Below are 23148 nucleotides of genomic sequence, written 5' to 3'. Positions count from 1 at the left end.
GTATAAACATTTGTATTTATAGAGATAGGTAGCGCACTTTTAGTAAGATTAAGTAGTGCACTCCCCGATAGGACTAAATCAGTTGGATATTCTTATCTCAAATAGTCATACCTAGGAGAGATATTTGATTCGTACTACAATTACAAGGCCAATCATAATTTAGGTAATATATTTGAGATAGAGTCCTCCTAGATGTAGGAGTCTTGGGTTGAAATATTTGAATTAGATTAGAATACTTAATGAATATGATTTCGTTTGGGCTTAAGTAGAAAGGTGTCTGAAACTAAGTGAAGGAAAGTACTCGAGCATTTGCCTCCTTTTTTTTTTAATAAAATAATATTACACGTAAATCTAAATTTTTTTACTTTTTAATATTACAAGTTCACCTAAATTTTTTCCCTTTTATTAATCGCATTCTTCAAAAAAAATTACTATTCTAAAATACATTTTTTCCCAAACGTCATTAAAATGAAGCCCAAACATGTTAAAGTGGTTATATTGCCCTACAATTTTTACTTAATACACCACATTTGAATTGTAGTCAAACTCTTTAATCTTTGCTCATTATAACAATTATTATCTTAACTTTTCTGTCGAATTCTTATCTTTAACCTTTTATTAATCAGTACATTTCATCCTTGATGATGATTTATATTAAAATATTTTGTTTTCATGCGTTCAAACGAGGAAAAAAATATTTTTTTCATATTTTTTATTCATTTATTTTTTGAAAATATGATGAAAAAATAAGTTGTTTTATGCCGTTTCAATGAACTTCTGGTTTTAGATATAAAATTGTTATCAAATACAAAAAGGACGGTGCTGCAGGTACAGGGTCTGTTTTGCAGACTCTTGCCAAACAACACATGCATAGGCCTCGGCGTAATTTTTTTTTTTTTGTCATGTGGGGCCGCCCCTACAGTGAGGGTCGGTAAGACCCCTGTAGGAAAATGCCCTGTTCCATACAAAAAATGTTAACTAATGTAAAGTTTGAGGATAAGAACGACATGAAAACTATTAGGGACATAAGTGTTGTAACGAGCAAGGCTTAAGAATTCTAACCATAACGAATAAATGGTACAAGAAATAAAAATTGTGGTGTGAACATAATTTGTCTTAATGTTAAAAGAATGCGTACAAAGTGAGATTTTTTTCAAAAGCCGATTCGAAAGTGAGAAAGAAATTTTCTTCTTCCGACGGTGAAGTCGCGACGGCGCATTAAGTCGACGGCTACGGGTTAATCTCCCAATTCATCATTCCTTGTAAAGTTTGTCTTGTCATAAAGAAATATTCTGAAAGATTTCTATGTATTCCGAAATTCAATGACACGATTACTTTCCTTTTCCATATAGACTTCTATACTAAGACCATATTCTAATCTCAAATTTGTTTTGAATTAACGTTGTAAATGAGAGAGTAGCGAAAGGCCTTTTCCTATCTGATGAAGGATTAGTAATCCCCATCGGTTTTCATAATTCTAAAAGACTTACTATAATTCCCAGATTCTAATTAATGACAAAAGATAATAATAATTACTAACAAAAGGATACTCTTACCTATATATATAGAGGACTCCACAATGCCAGAGTACAACGTTCGCTAACTTATATTGTAGTCTTTTAAGGTGTTTTCTTGAAGTTTTTCCTTAAACATGGCCATGAGCTCAAGATTTCTCTTGCAACATCAAAAGATGAGATATGAATTCGGAGAGGATTTGCAATTGGTTGTAAAAGTTGAAGAACCGAATCTTGAAAACCCGAGAGAGGAAGATGAAGAGAATTTACGATTCATTGAAGAAGTTAATGATGAGTCGAGTACGACGAAGAAGGAATTTGTATTACCACGCGGGTACCATTTTCATCCTACAGCAGTTGAATTATTGGAAGAGTATTTGATGAAGAAGATCTCAAGACAGCTTCTTTGGGACACTATTAAAGAAATTGACTTCTATCAATATGATCCTGCACAGCTACCAATAGGTAAGCTCCAATCTCCTTATTCTGGTGCATAAAGCATCAAATCTGAACATCCTCGCACAGAGTTTCATATCTGTATATTCTAAGATTCAAGTGCCTGGTAAAACGAGGCCAAAGCATGTTAGGTGTATGGCACTTTCTTTGCTTAAACCATATACTATTTTGCCTTTTTTAGCTGTTCTTAGTTATAAACGGGCAGTTCAGTCTAATCTAATGTACCAAATATGCGTACGGGTCTTTCCAAATTGGATTCATGATATCAAAAATTATCAAAATCCTGCACTTTGGTCATATATAACTCTAATTGTCACGGTAACTTTCTTTTTCCCTGACATTAAATTTTGGCTGCATTTGTTTATAGGAGAATTCGAGACTCTGAAGTATGGAACAGAAGGCAAAGCATACTTTTTCACACGCCAACAACAAAAATACTTAGAGGGATCAAGATTAATACGAAGCCCAATTTCTAATGGCTATTGGAGAAGATGTGGAAGGGAAATTCCTATTCATAATGACAGTGGAATTTTAGGTTTCAAGACAATATTTGTATGGCAAGAGCCAGGTAATAGAGAAGATAGCAATTGGAAGATGACTGAATATAGAATAAATCCCAGTTTCATGGAAGATCTTTCTCAGACCAATGTAAGTTGTTTTCTCTTTCGAGAATTTTCCCGGTTAAAGAAGCGCCTTTAGTCATCAAACTTAAGTATTGTTTGACTTCGTTTCGATTCGGCATTCCAACTCATGATGTTTATTTCAATTATTGCAGTATGAAAACTACGTGGTGTGCAAAGTTCGGGACACGAGTAGGTACAAGAAACATTCAACAATGGAAGAAGATATATACTTTTTCGAAGATGAATTCATATTCATCGATGAATGTTATTGTGCACGGAAACATTGAGATGAAAATCATTAGCAGTCTGTTTAGAAATTGATTCTTAAAAACCATTCCCTTCTCAAGAATAGCAATGCAATAGAAGCTCTATTTACCATTTCATATTTTGCTCTATTTATTGTATACAAATTGGCTTTTGGATCTTCAACGTGGCATGAATAACTGCATAATTTTACTTTAAATTTGGTCATGTAAATTTTTTCACAAAGACGATATGATTCCTCATCATAAGTAGTCTTATATAAGCATGTACAGAGACAAACACATGGTAAAACAAGTTCTCAGGTAAGCCGACCTCCACTAATAAGACTAGAGTGAACATATCAAGCCACAACAAATCCTAGTTGGGGAGTTCATCTAGCCTCAGCCAAGGCGGTACAAACCAATAGCAAGCTGAACCTTTACTACCATATAATAAATCAAGGCTAGCTAGTTAACCTCGTGCCCTCCAAGTCGTGCTGTGCTATACACAAAAAATCCAACCATAGAAATTCTTTCATGTAAATAATGAAGCCATTTATTATGGTTAAAACTGTTTGTCCCTGAGAGATGAACTAAGATCTCTATATAACTAATATCATTCTCAATATACATCAATTTGCTTTATTATTCACTACCCCCCAGCAAATGAAAAATTTGGTCATAGTAATTTCTTGAACTAGTTGAAAGCAAGGAGATAAGAACAAGAAGGCTTAAATTATTTAGACTCGCCTCTTGTGAAGAGATATATAACAAAAGCCTCCGTGCAAAAGTAAAAGCTCGAAATGGAAACGGTAACAAAATAAAAAAGCAAAGAATGATGAACCACCTAGTAGCGCAGCCAGTAAGTCCGGCGTCTGAACCAGTTATAATCAGGTAAACCCTGAATAGGTCCCCTAGCCGAAATTACAATGTCCTGCAAAAACCAAAGGTAGACAAATTATGAGGCATAGGACGTGAGAAACATAACACCTAAGAAAGGTCAATTGAGATGATGAAGATTGTCTTGGTTAAGATAAATTTCCCTTGCCAACATTACTGATTTTGAGTTGTTCCACAAGTAATGTATAATCAAGAGTTAATTCTCTTAAATAGTTTAAATTTAAAAGAGACATGCACGTGCCATGGATATTTCTTCTTGAATCCCACAAGCCGTAATTTTATATATTTAAAAGTCTTTTATTTGTAATAGAGGAAGGAAAAGTAAATGAAATGTTGATAGATTTCTCCATTCGTTTTGTCTCAGTATGATCTATGATTTACACACTGTCTATTCGAAATTAAAGAAAGAAAATAGTTTAATCCATTTTCTTCTTTTTATTTTCTTACTTTCCTCTTCTGCCTTTTCCTTTGCTTTCTTTCTTTCCACCCACACCAAACAATTGTTATGGACAGCTCCATCAAATAAATATACACTTCCATCAGCTTCTTCTCTATATACAATAGGTCTGTGAATCCTATTATTGCATTGATGAAGAAACACTCTCCACCACCTTGGATTATACTAAGGAAGGTAAGACTTGTTAACTGGTCAAATTTGAACATTTTAAATTACAGGTATCACAAGAACAGAGAGCTTACTCGGTCAAAAATAAATCGGTTTGCAACGCGCTTGATAGTGCTTGCATCTACTGCATCAATCCTTGCAAACAGCTCAGCATACGGAATTCTTCGCCCATATGTAATTAACTGCAGAAGAAATAAATTAATGCACAAGGTAGCACTTAGTACTGCATCCCAAAACCCAATACAAATAAAAAAGCACAGGTATCTGATTTTCATTCACAACATATAGTAGACCAGTTATGCACTAGGTTATGCCATAAATAGTTGTTGAAAGCCTTTGGTTTGAATAGTAAGTTTCAAAAGTGGTGATGATGTTCAGTTTAGGAAATTTCTGTATTTATCTTTCATTTGTGGTCTGTATTTTCTGGCAGTGGTAGAGCTGGGATACTGAACTAGGGGTGAGCAACATGCACACATTCTAGTAACTCTTAGTTTGTCAATTCTTCGACTCCATAAAGAATTTTCACTTATTTATTCTCATCTTTCATTGGTCTCAAAAAAAGAATTGCAGTTTTATGGGAGAAACTATGCTTTCAGTATCAGGAGCATAATAGCCATAACAAAGCAATAGTGAGAAAAGGCTGCTATTTTAAATTCACATTGAATTACATTGTTCCAATAACACAGAATCTGTGACAACCGGGGTCATTTCTTTAAGCTTTGATCTAAGAAAGGTTTCAGGTCATGGTACTTTCCACCCATGCATAGTCAAAAACAAAAGGAAGATTGTGATGGAAACTTGTAAACCTCTGAAGCTGAGTTCATACTACTAAAAAGCCAGAGCAGTTGTGCTCCACGGATAACGCCAACAGATAATCAATCTTTACATCCACAACAGCCAGAAATAATATTGAACGAAGGAATCAATTACACATAAGGTTGGACACAGTAATGAAGGAGTTGAATTTCTGCCATCAAGCACAGTGGTTTAGAGAATTATCAGATAGTTTGAGCCATGAGAGAGAGAGAGAGAAATTAACCACAGAACCATCATATTTAAGCACAAGTATACTTCAGCCTGCTTCATTGAGCCATAGACATTTATACTAAATGATTATATAGCTGTTATTGTTTTATTAATTCAAAGCAATCATACCTGACGCCCTATGTCTTCAGCAGTAGGACTGGTTCCATCCAGAAGTAAAGCAGTTTTCAGCTGCAAATAGTACATTAGTTAGTGAATTGCTTCTATCAACATTTCTTTTGAACTCCTGACTGTAAATCATTGGTACAAAAACTAATACAATTCCTTCTTACTGATAAAAAAAGTAGCAAATTTATTTTTTTAGCAATTTCTATTTGTTACATATAAAACATCAGATGCAATGATAATTAAAAAAAAGAGATGAATTGAACTCCTAATTATGGAGCCCCAAAGGATGAGCAGCAATGTGGAAAGCCATTTCTTTCCTCCTTTTCAAATGAGTATAATGTAANACCGGGGTCATTTCTTTAAGCTTTGATCTAAGAAAGGTTTCAGGTCATGGTACTTTCCACCCATGCATAGTCAAAAACAAAAGAAAGATTGTGATGGAAACTTGTAAACCCCTGAAGCTGAGTTCATACTACTAAAAAGCCAGAGCAGTTGTGCTCCACGGATAACGCCAACAGATAATCAATCTTTACATCCACAACAGCCAGAAATAATATTGAACGAAGGAATCAATTACACATAAGGTTGGACACAGTAATGAAGGAGTTGAATTTCTGCCATCAAGCTTATAGCGACAATACCAAGTCAAGTGGTTTAGAGAATTATCAGATAGTTTGAGCCATAAGAGAGAGAGAGAGAAATTAACCACAGAACCATCATATTTAAGCACAAGTATACTTCAGCCTGCTTCATTGAGCCATAGACATTTATACTAAATGATTATATAGCTGTTATTGTTTTATTAATTCAAAGCAATCATACCTGACGCCCTATGTCTTCAGCAGTAGGACTGGTTCCATCCAGAAGTAAAGCAGTTTTCAGCTGCAAATAGTACATTAGTTAGTGAATTGCTTCTATCAACATTTCTTTTGAACTCCTGACTGTAAATCATTGGTACAAAAACTAATACAATTCCTTCTTACTGATAAAAAAAGTAGCAAATTTATTTTTTTAGCAATTTCCATTTGTTACATATAAAACATCAGATGCAATGATAATGAAAAAAAAGAGATGAATTGAACTCCTAATTATGGAGCCCCAAAGGATGAGCAGCAATGTGGAAAGCCATTTCTTTAACTCCTAATTATGGAGCCCCAAAGGATGAGCAGCAATGTGGAAAGCCATTTCTTTCCTCCTTTTCAAATGAGTATAATGTAAAGTGAAGCTTGTGCATGCGCAATGGGATTATGCAATGCAACATGAATCCTAGCCCCATTGCTACAGTAGTAACAAATAAAAGAGGTGGTAAGAATTAAGTTGTGTTGTGTGCTAAATTGAGCTTCAGGCATACAAATAGTCTACCTCCATGTTAAGATTTGTCCAAGATAAAAATCACAGCTTCCAACAGAGAAGTATGCAATCCAGAGGACTTCTATAGAAACAATTTAAGAAACGAAATATACAGTCCTTGCATCAATCACCAAGCATGGACTCTTGGCCAAAGATGAGAAGTAGAACTCCGAGAACAAAATGGCAAAATGCACAGGACTCAAATAATTTACTGCAGAACATATTTGACTCAAGGTAGGTACAAAGAACGAACCACTTAAATAATGAACTGCATAATTCAAACTACAAATCTGTACAAGTTTTTGAATCTGGCAATGATTGAATGTTACATTACTAAAACATCCTATTCAGCACAGACCCTAAAGGTGTTTACTTTCACTTTTGCATTAGCCCCATATGTGCATCTCTAGGTCAACGGTAGAGCCAGTTTTAACCTTTTCCATATATCTTAAGGAAATGTATCCAGATGGAGCCACATGATTCAATATTATAATTTAGTAGTAACTATAATATAGATGGGAACCAAGTGTCATGCTTCACCAATGACCCTCATGTAGTAATATGAAGGAGAAGTACATGATGGAATAAAGAATAAATTAAAAAGTAGGGAATTCGACAAGCGGGTGCCTACATACTTTAAACAAAACCATGACTTGATTGTGAAATAAAGATTCTAATGCAGGAAGAAGGGGCCGTGAAATACCTGATTACGAGCACGAATGGCATCAAGTTCCGAGACTTGGTAACATAACTTACTTATCTCGTACATAATAGCATAAGCTAAGTCATCCACACAATCCGGCTAGTAGAAGCAAAACACAAAATACACAGTTAGTCATGGAATTTTAATCTGAAGTTCACAGGTAATCAACTGGACTTACCACAATGCAGATAGAAGTTCACAGTAACATTCACTAGTGGCTGATTTGGGACACTGTTTGGCGTACCTTCTAAGTAAACTCATAAACAACTTTTTCATTTTTACATATTTTAGCTAATAAGTTAGCTTTTTCCTTATAATAAGAAACGTCTCTTATTTTGACGAAAAAGGGAGGATTAGTGACAAAGCTACTTTTGATATGGTTTAATCATGCAAATGACTCAAATACTGTTCTTCCTACAAAAATCACTATCCACATCCTAACCTTAATCTTCTAGAATTATTTAAAAAAGTAAATTTGAATAATCAAATTAAAAAAAAAAAATGTATGTATATATGTATAAGTATATGTATGTATGTATATATATATATATAAGAAACGTCTCTTATTTTGACGAAAAAGGGAGGATTAGTGACAAAGCTACTTTTGATATGGTTTAATCATGCAAATGACTCAAATACTGTTCTTCCTACAAAAATCACTATCCACATCCTAACCTTAATCTTCTAGAATTATTTAAAAAAGTAAATTTGAATAATCAAATTAAAAAAAAAAAATGTATGTATATATGTATAAGTATATGTATGTATGTATATATATATACAAACCTTCCACTAAGAGAAGTCATTGTTTCATTGCAAGATTAGGAAACGAGCCTAAAACTGTTTAGACTTACCACATACTCTAAAAGAAAAGAACAAAGCTACTTTTCCTTTGATGTTCACCAACTTAATTTCCCAACACATCAACTTAACATGCTTCATTTACCTTAAGTTTTTCCAAGCAATGACATATTATATCTCCATTTATTCATTTGCAAAATGATCCAAAGCAAGCAAAACATCTCGCCAGTTAAAAAAAAGCTAATACCATGCATTGAAATAGCAAGCTTTTCCCCCCTTGTTCCTTCAGTAATGATTTGGGGGAACACAAATGGTCAAATACAAAGCATCCTTAAAAATACAGTGCATACGAATAAAAGAAATTTGGAGCAAGAACTTTCCTCAAAACCCATAAAATAGCCTTTTGGAAAAGTTGGCTCACCTTGGCCACGGCATAGACACCAAAAAGCCCGGTGTCTTTATAATTGGTGTTAAAAGCCATGTAGCTCTCAGCTACTTCATTAATCGCCACTTTTTGTCCAAGTTCGGAGCTGTTAAAGATTTTGAAACAAATGCACATCAAACCCAAGAAAAAACTCAATAGTCTCATTGGCTTTTTGAAACTCTATTAGGAACAGAAAACCGAAAGTCTATGACTACCATTAGCTTCCAATCACATGCAAAGGCACAAAGATGCAAGAGGGATCCATCGCGCAGGCATATAAGTATTGATGTCACTACATGCATGCATATATAACACATGCACAGACAAATCATCTATCATAGGATTGGACGTATACATAGATATATGTGTGTGGATATACATATACATAGATACATCATAACACATGCACGTTCTTGCACAAACATGTACATATATAGAGGCCCAAGTCCATGATAGATGTGTACAGATATCTAAAGAAAAATATGGACTCACCCCATATGCTTTCCGCCTCCAGCATTTTTGTTCCATGATCCCAGCATCAATTGCATGATCATCAAAGCAACTGAATCTGGATCTGTCCATGATGCTCCACCGAATGCAACAGCAAATTGAGCCAGAGGAATGTCATCATTAATCATTCGAACCTAAATTACATGGTGATGTCGAATTATGCTAATACCCAGATATGAACACAGAACATGTATCATAAAAATATAGTCAAAAAAGACTGCTCGCCCACCTCTGAACCAGTGAATATAGTTGGATTCTCTGCAATTAACTGAGATGTAACAGTGGGATGAGCAGACAACTTTGTGAAAAGCTTCTTAACCTGTTCAACAACTTCTTCATGCTTAACAGCTCCAGCAGCTGATATTACCTGCAGCAAAAATTCACGAAGCATGCAACTTTTAATAATCTCCTTGAATGACCAACACTTCGGTAAAAGAATTAAACAGAAACAGAGTTGCGATAGATGCATTGAACATATAGTTTTGTTTTACAGTACCATCCTATGAGCAGCATAGTGGGTAGAAATGTAATCCCTTATATGCTCTTTCGTCATTGCCTGGATATTCTCAACAGGTCCAAGAATGGTTCTTCCCAAAGGCGTGTACTGGTATGCTGTTGCTTGTAGGTGGTCAAAGATCACTTCTTCATCGCTTTGTCCCACCTGCCAAAGAGTTTTAAACCGGTTATGCTAGTTCTTAAACTCTCGATCTAACTAGTTAAATACATATAGATGCACGCATGGATTTTTATATACATGCAAACTTACAAACATAAATATATACCCACAGAATCTACTGTATCAAAGGTGTATTATATGAGTAGACTTCTACCTTATATGCCTTCTTCAATCTGTTAAAAATCTCAATTCTATGATGCAAAAACTTGTGACCTCCCATCCATGTGTCCTGGTAATAATTCTCTGGCATTATGACCTTTACCACAAATATATCATCCATAGATCAAATTATTTTGTGGATAGGATTCACTTGATTGTCAATTGTTAAATTTTCTGGAGGCGTAGAAGTTTTGGTTAAATGTATAGCCATGTTTATTGTGCATTGTGATTTCAGAATTCTTAAATTTCTACGATTGCATAACTGAAGCCTAATGACCTTGACGGTTGTTAGAGAGGAACCAAACTTATTTAGTTTAATCATGTCTTCAACATGTCACTTCGCCAAGGCATATTCATTTTTTCATCAAAGATGTGACATGTGCATAATTTCCATAAATAGGCGTTCTCTAGTTTTAATAGTCTTTTACAATGTTGTCAAGTACAATGCTGTCATTTGATCATTAATGTAAAGATTTATTATTTGCTATGTTATTGATCTATTTTCTTTGTTAGCAACTTAAACTTTTATTGTTAAATATTTTGTTATCAATATTCAAGATACCATTCGCTTTATTTGAAGCATAATCTTACTTTTTGAAGAATACATCTGGAGGCTTATGTCTCACCTCATGAAGTAACACACTAACACACTCTGCTACTCAATATATCCTTTCTAAACATTGTAACTGTGTATATATTATGATAGGGATATACCACATTGGTTTATTATGTATAGCTAATGAAAACCCATTGAAGCCGTTAATTCCAGTAGACTAATTTAAAAGTCCCATTTCAAAGATTCTCCCTTTTAAATATTTCGTCGTTGTTAGAACATAGAAATTCCAATATTGGAATTCGTCATTTGACCATATCATTTTGATTGTTAATTTAGATAACCTTTGTCATTCTGCACAAGTTATTTTCTAAATTTTCATCTACTGGATCATTCACTCAAAATTCAAAAACTATGATTTTACAGCACAACTAACAACCGACAGCTGAACTCCCAAAAACTATAAAGTGTGTGCCTTTCTTCCAAACTGACCAAATATTCACCCAACACATCACCATAGATCAATAAATAATCACGCTGTATAATCTTCATACAGATGTATAGCTTTGAGTGATGAATTCCCTCTCTCTTCACAAAAATTCACTCTTGATAATCTTCATCAAAAACTGAAGTAGCATAATACTAATTCCTCATAACATTTAAAATTTCGGACATATCTTCTCCCATTACCATTCCTATCAGTCTTCACTTTTCTAGTTTCATTCCATTCAGTCTTTTCTAGTTAGCACTTTTCACTAACTTGAAGTTTTCCGGTTAAAGGATTTAAGGAAACTCTACACAAAGGACTAGAAATGCTTCAACCTTACAACATTCTTACCTCTTCCATTTCGCGGAGAATCACATGGCGCTCTATCTCGATCCTTTTCTCATCGAAGACTGAGTTCTGCAAGATATCTGCGAGGATATCCAAAGCCTTGGGCACATCATCCCCCATCACTTTAGCATAATATGCGGTCTGCTCACGCGAAGTGTGCGCATTCAAATGTCCGCCCAAATTCTCAATCTCCTCCTCCAGAACCTTCACTGGCCGCTTCTCAGTACCCTTAAATATCATATGCTCCAAAAAATGAGCCACGCCATTGGTTTCGTCAGTCTCAAACCTTGACCCAGCGTCGATATAGACTGCTACAGTGGCAGTGTGCGAAGCGAGATTGGACTCGGTGGCTACTCGGAGACCATTGGGTAAAGTCGTAATTTTGGTTTCTGGCAAGGATAGAATCGGTGTGTGATCAGTAGTTACCGGAAAGGGCGATGCGTGCTTTAAGAACCGTGAGTCGGGGTTTTCGAGCCGTCTGAGCTTTGATTTCACGGCTTCAGCTAACTGATCGTAGATCATGCGGTCTGGGGGTGGCGGTGAAGGGAGTGAGGTTTCAGGGGCTTCGGCGAGTGATTGGGATATGGATCGGGCAACGTAAGCTCGGTGAGGATCGGGACTAACGACCCTAACCCGGCGGAGAAGGTGGCGAAGCGCCATTGATTCGTGGAATTTGAGCTTTCTACAAAGAGAAGTTCTCAGAGAGAAACCTCGATGAAGAAAGACAAGGGGCTGCACGGTGGAATTTTTTACAGAGGTAATGGGGCAATGATTGGATGCCACGTAGCAGCGTAGGAAAGGGTTTTCTCTGCATCAATTTCTTTGGGCATTCAACGTCAAACTTTTCACGATCAATTATATAATGTCATATGTCAGTATATCATTTATTAGTTTAATATATAATTTATTTTTTTATTCAATATCTTTCCTCCTCATCAATTTATAAGTAACATTCTTCTTTTTTTGTTAGAGTCGCGATCATAGGAATACACGATTTGAGTGTAAATAGCTTGTTTGGCTTTTAAGGGATTTTTAATTAATGAATAAATTTTTCGTGATTTGATTCAATTTTCATCAATTATTTGATATTATTCGGGATCTACGAATATGTTGATAAAATCAATCTTAATAAATCAAGTATTGATTGTCAAATCTTGAAATTATCATGAATCAGTGTGTTTCAATTGTGCTATTCATCACGTTCCTAAACTAAATTGCATAAATCCTCAACAAAATACTCAACGTCATTGTTCATGAATTCTTGATAGTAAGTAGATTTTAAGTCCTATCTTCCAAATCTTAATATAAGATTCGATGCGCATACTTTATCAACATGAGAGGTAGGGATAATTATTAGACTGAGCTTCATATAAACTTGTCAAGAGAAAACTCTCATTTCATCAATCGAATAGGGCTCTTAGCGTCAGCCCGTCAATTTTCGATATACTAATACTTGTAAATGGTGTCCAAATCTACTAGACCAATATTATAATAGAGTAGTAAATTGGTGTTAATAAAAAGTATGTTTGACATGCTTAAAATTTTTAAGATTTGCCAAACATACACTTAATTTGTCAAGTCAAAGAAAAAAAAGAGAGAGAGAAGGAGAGAAACTTTAAACACTTTAGTGGCAGAAAGTTGGATCTGAAGTGAGGTTGAAATCTGAAAGTGATTCAATATATAGACTATAGAATGGTCAAGAGCGTAGAATGGACAAGAAAACAATATTGTTTGTTCTGGTTGTTGAGGAAAGATTCATGATACTTGTTATGTGTTGTCATACTTGGCCTATGACCCACTCAATCCGAGCCACGTGACACTTCAGCCGAGGTGGCATGCATGGTCGAGGCCCTACATACCGAGGCCTATATACTGAGGCCTGCAAAGATAGCCGAAGCCCTGAAGCAGAAGCCTCCGAACCATAAAGGAACGTCTCCCACGATCACCTCTCTCAAGGGATCTTCTACATAAAGATCTTATTTGAATGATTGGTGGAACGTTTATCATGAGTACATATGTCAAGTCTTATCACTGGCATGGGGGTTCTATACAAACAATAAATGCGCAACAAACTAACAAGTCTAGGATGATGCCTAGGATTGGATGTTTGAATTAAGGAGATGAGGCCACGTGCCACCTCATCTAAGGGCTGTCATTTCACATGTAACACTATAAATACTTTCCTTGTATAACATTGAAGGACGAATGCAAGAATCAATACAAGAAACCATACTTTACTCAACCCTCTCTTATTATCTTGCAGCACAAACGAGTTCATACATATTTAGATATACATTTACAAACTTTGATTGGTAATTATTGTACAATCTGATTAAGAACATCCCGTCGGATTTCGAACGTTCTCATCCCGTGTCGTTGAGCTACTCCCACGCCCCTGATTCGTTCGTTCTAGACCTTCCACGTGTCTTAACGTGTAGGACCTTCTCTCACGTGTGCGCGGGTGGGTCCGGCATCTGTTGGCAACACTTTTTGGGGTCAACAATACTCTATGTACAAAAACTTACTTTTTAAGTCAAGTCATAATTTTCTTTCCAAATAAGTAACTTTTAAGCTTGGTTTATACTCGAGTTGTTTCTTACTATTCATTATATCCATCAAAAACTTCTATTCCAATGTTAGAAACCAAAACTCCCAGTAATAAGTAGAGCAGGCTAACTTACTGCAGTTATGTGCTCGATGGTATAAAGCATATGTAAATATTCAAGGTAATAAAATCGAGGTGAATTCAAAACAAATCATTCTAGTGTTATTCAGATGGTAGAATTCCGAGAGAAGTGAACTATACTGAGCTGCTTGAGATTGCATACTAGGAGGACATTAATTACATATCTAAAATGAAATGAATTAGTCTTTGATGCAGGTGCATAATGAAAAGACTAACAAAAGATGTCAGTTATAGCATCAGTGTTACAAATGAAACAAATGGATATATTTGACTTCTGCAAAAATCTAGGCATTTTATTTCGATGCTTCTTACAGTCGATACCAACAACGAAACTGCAATTCCTATAACATCCTTATCTTCAAAACAAAACATGACGAGGATCATTGTCTACTAAATTATCACTAGAGTATCTTCAAGAAGCCGACAATACAATACTTTGTGCCTATGGTTTTATTTTTTTATTTTTTATTGTTTTTTATAACGAACCAATGATGCGAACCACTGGCCATGTCCATAATCCTCGTCCTTGTCTGGAGCTGAAAGATTAAAATCAAGTAAATGAGGAAGCTCTAGCTTGTTTGTTGGATTTCGACTGTTGTTTCCATCATGATCATTGATAAAATATGACCTCTTATATCCACCTAAAGCCTGGCCACTCTTAAAAACCCTGCAGCGAAACGAACACACATGGTCATTACTTTGCATAGGCTTAATTCTCTTCTCAACATATAGGGATGAAGTTTCAGCTGTTGGTTTTCAGTTTCTAAAAGATAACTCCCCAAAGTTATCGATCGTTCTGAAATAAGTAGCACCATCTGAACTATTCTCATCGGTTTCATATCTCGACTAAAAATGGCATACTTGTTTTCTGACATGGCCTATGTCTTCCAAGAGCCTGATAAGAACTGAAAGTCATTTTACATTTCAAGCATTCATATTTACTTTTCTTCTTATTTTTGTTGCTTAATTTAGCATCTAGGGAGCCATTTTTTTTGCTTTCCTACAAGATTCATATAATAATTTGGTACTCTCAGAAGCGACACGGCTCTGACACCTGACTCCAACTCCTATTTCTATCATGGTTGGAAAAAGTAGGTTAAATATGAAAAGAGAATATTGATGAAGAACCACTTTCAAAGAATAAGAATAGAGTTTCATCAACATCTTATAAACCCAAGGTAGCCAACATTTTTCAGTGCAAAAGTGGAATAAATTTAGTTGTTATTGACGATTGTTGTCATTATTTATGATGCTTCTATGCACTTGATTCAGTATGCTAGGGCATGTCGTTTACATTTATGTAAAGATTTTGTTACACACTAATAAAAGGTGACAATAAGTTAAAACACGATAAGTTATGGGAAAATTTTACTTCAATCACTGACTTGGCAAATGATTTTCTTACACCCTGCTATTTGCAAAACTTATTTTTCTTGAGTATTACTAGTACCTCTTTACCAATTATAGTTTTGATACTAAACACTTTGAGGAAATGAAATTTCCAATTGTGTTTGAATTAATTGGGAGTTTGTCATTGTTGGGTTTTTTTTTATACCCAATAAATCCCAGTTATGATGTTAACGTGGGATAATGTATTTCATAGATCTAGACCGATGAATAAAATAAGTCCAATAACTAAGTCCATGAGCTCCACCCAGTCCAATTGTATTTCCTCTTGGATGACTTGAATTTTGGCTTGTTTAGGTCTCTTATAGGTCTAACTTAAAGCCTAATCCTAGACTACTTATAAGGCTATAACCCTAGCCACTTTCTAGTGTGATATGTGTGTGCAAAAGGAGAATTTTCGAATGCCCCATTTGAAGTGTGAAAATCGACCTTTTTGGTGTCCAAAATCAATTCATTACTTTGAATAATTTGTGGTCCCTTCATAGCCTACATTTGTTGTGTTTTCTCCTTATTTTTGTAGCTACAAATCATTATTGTTTCTTGTCCTTTGTGGGTAAGATTGAATAGCAAACAAGATGAATATATTGGTTGTGGATAGGAGCCCGTTGGTTTGATTATTTGGTAGAGAATGGTACGTTGGATTGAGCCCCAAAAACAGCGATTTGGAGATCCTTGGAGCGAACTTCCGCAATAGTCCCACTGAGTTTGAGGTGTTGAGAACTAGACTATGAAGGCATACATGTTGAAAAGCATGTTAGTTTGTTGCATGATGCTAAACATTAACGTTGCATGAACCTTATGGCCAAACTTTCTCAGTGCCTCAGCAAAGCACCGGTAAGCTCCAAATTTTCCAACTGCATTTAATATTGCTCTACCCTGTTACATATAATAAGGATACAGATATGAGGATTATGGATTTTTGTATGCATTTCAAGGAAAGTGATTTGCTCGAGATGCTAGGAAACCTGAAGATATTCTATTAATAGATAATATGCTTGCTTCACATCCATCTTTTCGTAGTAATCATACGGGGCATTCCAATTTATAATAAGCATGTCACGAATACTTTCATCAATTGCCCATTAGGCTTTGGGAAGCTCAAACAGTTTGGGAAAGAATGCTGGAGTGAAATCAGCATGATACTTGATGCAATAGACGCAGAATCCAGCTTCAGAGCATTTAATGCAACTCCTAAACCACAAACAAATTTCATAATGCTCAGATACTATTCAAATTGGTTGAGCCGTGTCCATAAATTTTACCCAAGTCTCAAAGTTAGTTCAATATAGTCCACATTAATCTTCCTTTCTTAGACAACTAATGAACCCTTTTTCCATTTCCACAATTCTTTTATTTTCACCATTAATCAAAATTTTAATCTATTAGTCCATTGCAAAAGTTAACAATATTTAGAGCACATCAAGTATTATAGAAGAGGGAAAAATTTTGGACGTAGGCAACGTGCATTTTCCATTTCAAAATCACTCATCTAAAATCAAATGAGAACGAATTTATGCCACCAACTTAGGACTAATAAATAATAAGTTATTGATGTCTTTACGAACTCATCAAATTGAAGTCAAAATTATGTGCAATTAAAAAAATAAACAATAATTTGAAGCTTGAATTTTAAATTTTACCGTACAAAACTATAATTTTCATAACGGGCACCATTATTTGTACCTTCTTCGTCCAAAGCACGACGGTCCTTGAGTTTCTGCTATTTCTCACTGGCCACGTTCTTCACAATGAAGCACTAGGAAAATGGGGTGATTTTTTGAATCTAAAGTTCCAATTTGAGTCGTTTCTACTAAAAGTATGGAACAGGGCAATGCTTGAACGTGAAACTGAAAATGCTGAAACCTCAATTGTTACATATTCTTCACACTCGAATACACAACCAGAAATTCACAACTGCATGCAACCCAACAAGTATGTGTATCTGTGTAAGAGAAAGATTCCATATTGGATTGTTAACACGAGCCTAAATTTGATTCGTTGTTTACCCACCACTTGCTTCTAAATATTCTCCATGTATATTGGATAATATCTCTGCACCGAACTCCCATAATGTTTTCATGTGCATTAATTAATATGAGAAAATGGAAGGCCCATTATTTAACAGTATAACATGACTTATATGGTTTGCAATGTTCGAAGATTCGATCATTTCTCTATAATTTCTCTTGCATTGGGAATGTCTGAGTCATTGAAAACATAGGTATTAGGTTTGCGAAAATAGTGATCGGTAAGATTATTCTCGAACACAAAGATTGAAGAATAATCTTGAGAAGACGGGATGCATTTATATGTATAGTATACGATATAGATTAGTTACTATGATGGCTTTGTATATAATAGCTTGCGTGTAAAAAATGGTTATTAGAGGCCTAAAGGAAATGATTTAAAAGTCGTGTTTTCATGAACTATACGATATATGCGATTTTAACGTGATGTCATTCACAAGCATGCAACATATATATAAGTCATGTGCTCTAGCATTGTATTGTAATTCTTGCATTATAGGTGCATTGCACTAGATTTACAAGTCTCGTATGGAACTCAAGATTGCAGTATATGTTGACGGTGGCATCTTAGGAGAATTTGTTTTAGATTCAAATGTACGAAGCTATTGAAGAGTATGTTTTTATATGTAGTACTTGTTTAACCTCAATTTTTTAAAATTGATTCTTTTTTACAAATTCATTTTAGCCAAACATTTTATAGGACACGTAATTTTTATCAACTTTTTTACAAAATATTTTATCAACTTTTATCAAAATTTACTAAAATATAAATTTTTACCAAACCAAACTAGAACTTAGCCCTTGTTTGATCTCCATTTTTCATCAAAATACATTTCTTGATAGTGATTTGACTCATTTTATCCACAAATTTTTCAATAAAATAATATTACATGTAAATCCAAATTTTTTCTTTATTTTTAACCACAAATTCTTTATCGTAACATTATTGCAAAATTATTTTTTGGAAAAAAAAAATGGGGTTCAAACAACTTTGTCACATTATTCATGAGATCTTACAAAAGATCAAGTTTCTACAATTCAATTATATTGAACTTAGGCCATGTTTGATAGCCTTGATTTTCTATGAAAAATGTTTTCCATTTTCACCCAATTTGCGTTGTTTGATTGCTAAAAATTTCCCTGGAATTTGTTTTCCAACTTCCCTCCAGACAAGTGCCAATTCCACGGTTTTGTGGGATGGAGTCATTTTTTTTTTTTTGGGCAATTTTAACAATTTTTGTCCCTTTAGTTGACAATTTTTATGAAAAACAAAATCAAACGAACACCAAAAGATAAAAATTTCAACATTTCTCGATGAAAATTTATATCAATCAAACACATTTAATTGTCAATTCCCAGTCAAACAAGTTCTAGACAATTCAATTTCCTAGAATTCATTTTCTTTCCATCCAAATTTCATCATTACAATCAAAGGACCCTTATTTTCTAAATAAGATCACGTATATAATTGAGAGCTTGTTTGTAGAGCTACATTTTGCCAAAAAACTAGTCAATTTTGTCCAACTTCATTTTTAAAGATATGTTTCATGAGATCCACTAATTTTTATCAATTGTATATGCTATAAATCTACGTCAAACAAGCATCGAGTCATAAGGAGAGCAACACACTAGTTTGATTGTGGTTTGCTAGAGTAGTCTTCAAAAGGTTGCAACAGAATGAAGATAATAGGCTAAAGTCCTTCTTTGGGTTGTCTTCGAACCAAGTTTCTTGGATTCGTTATGCGGAAAGACACAAGTCGATCCTACGCTAAAGCCATCTTCAAGATGAAGCCACCTGAAATGAAATATACCTGAAAGATCTTAAAATTGCATATCTAAGGCAGAGACACAAAGCGATACATTCAAATAAGTGCATTTAACCAATAGTTTCATGAATTCTATTATCTTCGAAATTTTACGAGATTGAAAAGGAAAAAATTACCAGGAAAATACATTTTCAAAAAAAAAAAATTACGGACTTATAAATTCGACTGCACATATGACACAAATGTTGAAATTTTTTGTCCAATATGCTACAAATAAGTACGTAGCATAAATAAACTATAAACTATGAATTTATCAATACATGAGGCTGCAGTCGAATAACTTCACTCAATGCTGCCTTTGAGAGCAAACCTCGTCTATCTGCAAAAAGCTTCACAAAATGGAAGGATTTCTTACAATTCTTATGATTTCAAGCTTCATCACTCTTCACTGGAGTCCATCTATTGCCCATAGCAACATCCTTTCTCGAGCTCAAAACGAGTCCAAGAATATACCCAAGAAAAGCTCCGAGTACAAGTACACCGACACCCATAAAGTACCATGAAGATATTTCTACCTTGTCCCTTCTTGTAACCCCATCAGCAGTAACGATGCCGTTAAGAACTTAACCCGAAGACATGATCTCAACCACATCATGTACCTCTCCATCATGGTTTCCTACATATTATAATGTGACCTTTTCCCTATTGGCGACAAGTCGAACATAGCCAAACTCACCACCACAATACAATGACCGAATTGGTTGTGGGAAAATGGGAATAGTCAGGGTGTCTCGTCGTGGTTGCCAATCGTGTCCAGCCATCCCAATCACAAGGTGCACCGAAAACACCTTCCATTCCTCATCATTCGTGCCCAAGCTTCCTCATGTGAAGTTGCTTACAGGACAAAACGGTTCATATCTATGCACATGACCCCAAAATGCAAGTGTCACCTTGTTCTTCACAAGAAGAGGTTCTAGGTGCTTAAGCAACCTATCTTTAAGAGGGACATTTCTTGTTTCATAGCTGGTTGTGTACATAGGTCCGTGCCCTTGGACGACCACGAAAGGGGTCCTGTTTCTATCAACTGATACCAAGTCATGCTTCAAAAAGTCGTATTGTTTGCTACCTTGAAAGAAATTGGTTTCAGTAGAAAAATAAACAAAATGGACTACCCCCACATCGAACGAGTAGTAAAGGTTCCTTGTAGAAGGGGCCCAAGTTCCAGTAGGCTCTGAGGAGTTTCCAAGCATGTGGAATATGAGACTATAGGGCACCCCACATTCTCCACCTCCATCTTCCCCATAAATCCCGTTGGCCCAATTGGGCTTTCAAGGCTATAAAGGCCAATCATATTCATGATTACTAATGCATACATGATACGGGACTTTGGATGCAACAGGCTCAATCTGATAGAAGAAGTTGTCCCACAACCACGAGTAGCCTCTTGCATAGCTAATGTCTCCAATATGGGAGATGAAGTTAAGCTTGTCATCAAGAGCTTCAATAACTCAGCTTATCGACTTAATGGTGGAAATGCTTTCATCCTGCGTATGGACAAAAGTTGAATATGGGGTTGTGATACCGATATCCCCAAATAAGAAAGCAATGGTTTCACTAGAATCCTTGTTTGGTGACACAAAGCTATAAGTAGTGCTCGAACCCTCGGAATCACTACCAACCTGTCATGGTTACGATAAAAGTATAGTCAAATTCTTGATTATATGTTACCCCTCCAACTCTAAACTTCTTAAACTTTCTAACAAAGTGCTAACAAGTTCACATCTTCATCAGTTGAATCAACAAGAAATCACTTTAACAATTAGATCCTGTTTGATTGGCCCTTGTTTCCCCTAGAAAATAGAAATGAAATTCCTTTTCTCACAAAATGACTTGTTTGATAGCCTTTTAATTCCATGAAATTGGAATTCCACTAACTATCGCCACATTAGCATTTTCCTTCTATTGATAGAATTTCAATTCTCACCAAAATGGTGAGAACTTGAATTCCAACTTTTCTTTTTTCATTTTTTGGCAATGAAAACAAATTTTAAAAATTATCGTAAAAAAAATATTTACCTTTAATTAACAAATTTCATGTAAAACAAAATCAAACGAACACAAAAAAATAAATGATTTTTTTTATTTTATTTTTTTGGGTTTTGGCAATGAAAACAAATTTCATCCCCAATATTAGTAAATTTTATTTTTTTAATTGACAATTTTTATATAAAATAAAGCCAAACGAACACCAAAAAATGCTTTTATTTCAACATTTTTCACATGAAAAATTATATCAATCAAACACAATAATTTACAATTCTCAGAAAAACGATTTCTCGACAATTCAATTCATTGGAATTCGTTTCCTAAGCAATTCAATTTATTTTTTACAATCAAACGGACCCTTACTTTCCATTAAGATTTCCAGGAATTTAACCTCTAAACTCAAACAGAAACGTACAAGAAAAACCAAAAACTTATTGAATCTTTAAACTACAAAAACATTCAAATAACAAAGAAAATTACTAAAAAGTTACACACAAATATTACCAGGAATTTTGACTAAAGAATTACCTAATAATAATACCTATTTCCTTTCTGCAAATTAACCAAGATCCCATCATGTATAAACCAAGGGTCTTTGCTCCCCGGGTGCAAAGAACAGGAGTGAGGTTATATCACGCCTTGTTGACAGCTGCAGTGTGAGGGTTCGATTTCTAAGACATGAAATTGGACTTCTTGTAGGTACAGTGTACAGACAACTCTTATTTCCCAACCTGTTGGAGCATATTTTGCGATTTACCTCCCTCACAAAATTCTAAAGATGGAACGGCGAGAGCTCTTAAATTTGGGATTCAACCTTTCTTTTTCTTTTTGTTTTTTTAAACCGGGGGTCTCTCCACTCAATGATGTCATTAGCAGGGGTATCACAGAGATCCTCCTTCTCATACCTTTCAATCCTGGTGCTCACTACCCGGTCCATATTCTCTCGGGTCAATCCATATTTCACAAAATTCTCCATGCCATCGTTGGTCACGAACATGACCCGCATTTCCCCCACCTTACCTGTCAAAGCAAAGTGCACCTGCTCAGGTCCCCGACCCGGTTCAAACCCGACACGATCAGATTCCGCCAACAGGTGCCCGGCAGAGGATTGTGATCGTGGTCCATGTGCTTCATGTTTACTACGGTCTCCAGCCAGTGGAATGCCCGGAACTGGTAATCCGATCGTAGATTCACCAATGGAAGGGTAATCGAGCCCGACCCAGATTCCCATCCGGGTGAGGAAGATAGAAACAAGTACCCAACGAAATTCTTATTCGAAGAATTTGACGGAGAATATATTCCGAGCCAGTCGAGTTTTCAGGTGAATCGATGCCGGACCATTTGATTGTAACCGAATCACCGGATTTTGAAATGGATTCTGGGGTAAATGAAATCGTAACTTGTGATGATAAACTGAAGAATTGAAGGAGAATGAAGATTAAGATTAATGGAATCATGATTGTAATCAAAATTTTCGGCAAGATTTGATTTTTTTGAAGACAGTATGGAGCTTAGATTTGTGATGTATATAGGCCGTCTGAAAATGGGACATTGAGTAAATGGCCGATGAGTAGAAAGGAAGTCTTCCTTTATCTCCTCAGTAATTTGATGTGGAACAAGCTGCGAGATGCCATTCCTCCTGAAATTGGTGAACTAAAGCAGATAACTCATCTGTGAGTATATTCATATTGAA

General features: G+C 35.2%; 2 protein-coding genes and 1 pseudogene across 2 annotated transcripts; 1 reads left to right on the top strand and 2 right to left on the bottom strand.

Annotated features, from left to right (window-relative positions):
- The first annotated feature begins 1537 nt into the window (after window positions 1-1537).
- Window positions 1538-3663, top strand: LOC111381688 (protein ATAF2-like). Its single transcript, XM_023005499.1, has 3 exons — window positions 1538-1979; window positions 2338-2618; window positions 2746-3663. Exons 1-3 carry the CDS (start codon window positions 1652-1654, stop codon window positions 2878-2880), a joined length of 744 nt encoding a protein of 247 aa, XP_022861267.1. The 5' UTR covers window positions 1538-1651; the 3' UTR covers window positions 2881-3663.
- On the bottom strand, window positions 3376-12327 carry LOC111381687 (probable mitochondrial-processing peptidase subunit beta, mitochondrial). Its single transcript, XM_023005498.1, has 9 exons — window positions 11527-12327; window positions 9797-9961; window positions 9530-9667; window positions 9283-9434; window positions 8788-8896; window positions 7566-7664; window positions 6335-6394; window positions 4435-4542; window positions 3376-3769 (listed from the first exon to the last, which is right to left on the bottom strand). The coding sequence occupies exons 1-9, from the start codon at window positions 12181-12183 to the stop codon at window positions 3683-3685; spliced, it is 1575 nt and encodes a 524-aa protein (XP_022861266.1). The 5' UTR covers window positions 12184-12327; the 3' UTR covers window positions 3376-3682.
- A 7396-nt stretch (window positions 12328-19723) lies between these two features.
- On the bottom strand, window positions 19724-23142 carry LOC111381724 (annotated as a pseudogene).
- Window positions 23143-23148: the final 6 nt, after the last annotated feature.

The sequence above is a fragment of the Olea europaea genome, unplaced genomic scaffold (genome assembly GCF_002742605.1).
Source record: "Olea europaea var. sylvestris unplaced genomic scaffold, O_europaea_v1 scaffold236, whole genome shotgun sequence".
Taxonomy (NCBI): domain Eukaryota; kingdom Viridiplantae; phylum Streptophyta; class Magnoliopsida; order Lamiales; family Oleaceae; genus Olea; species Olea europaea.
The sequence above is the reverse complement of the archived record's forward strand: the minus strand, read 5'-3'. Positions and strand labels throughout refer to the sequence as shown.

What these genes read in the sequence shown, in the direction of transcription:
- LOC111381688 (XM_023005499.1), top strand. Translation starts at nt 1,652, where the DNA reads ATGGCCATGAGCTCAAGATTTCTCTTGCAACATCAAAAGATGAGATAT. An exon ending in TCCTGCACAGCTACCAATAG is followed by an intron (nt 1,980 to 2,337) that starts GTAAGCTCCAAT and finishes ATTTGTTTATAG; the next exon opens with GAGAATTCGAGACTCTGAAG. An exon ending in AAGATCTTTCTCAGACCAAT is followed by an intron (nt 2,619 to 2,745) that starts GTAAGTTGTTTT and finishes CAATTATTGCAG; the next exon opens with TATGAAAACTACGTGGTGTG.
- LOC111381687 (XM_023005498.1), bottom strand. Translation starts at nt 12,183, where the DNA reads ATGGCGCTTCGCCACCTTCTCCGCCGGGTTAGGGTCGTTAGTCCCGAT. An exon ending in ACTATGCTGCTCATAGGATG is followed by an intron (nt 9,668 to 9,796) that starts GTACTGTAAAAC and finishes TTTTTGCTGCAG; the next exon opens with GTAATATCAGCTGCTGGAGC. An exon ending in GTGTCTATGCCGTGGCCAAG is followed by an intron (nt 7,665 to 8,787) that starts GTGAGCCAACTT and finishes TGCTTCTACTAG; the next exon opens with CCGGATTGTGTGGATGACTT.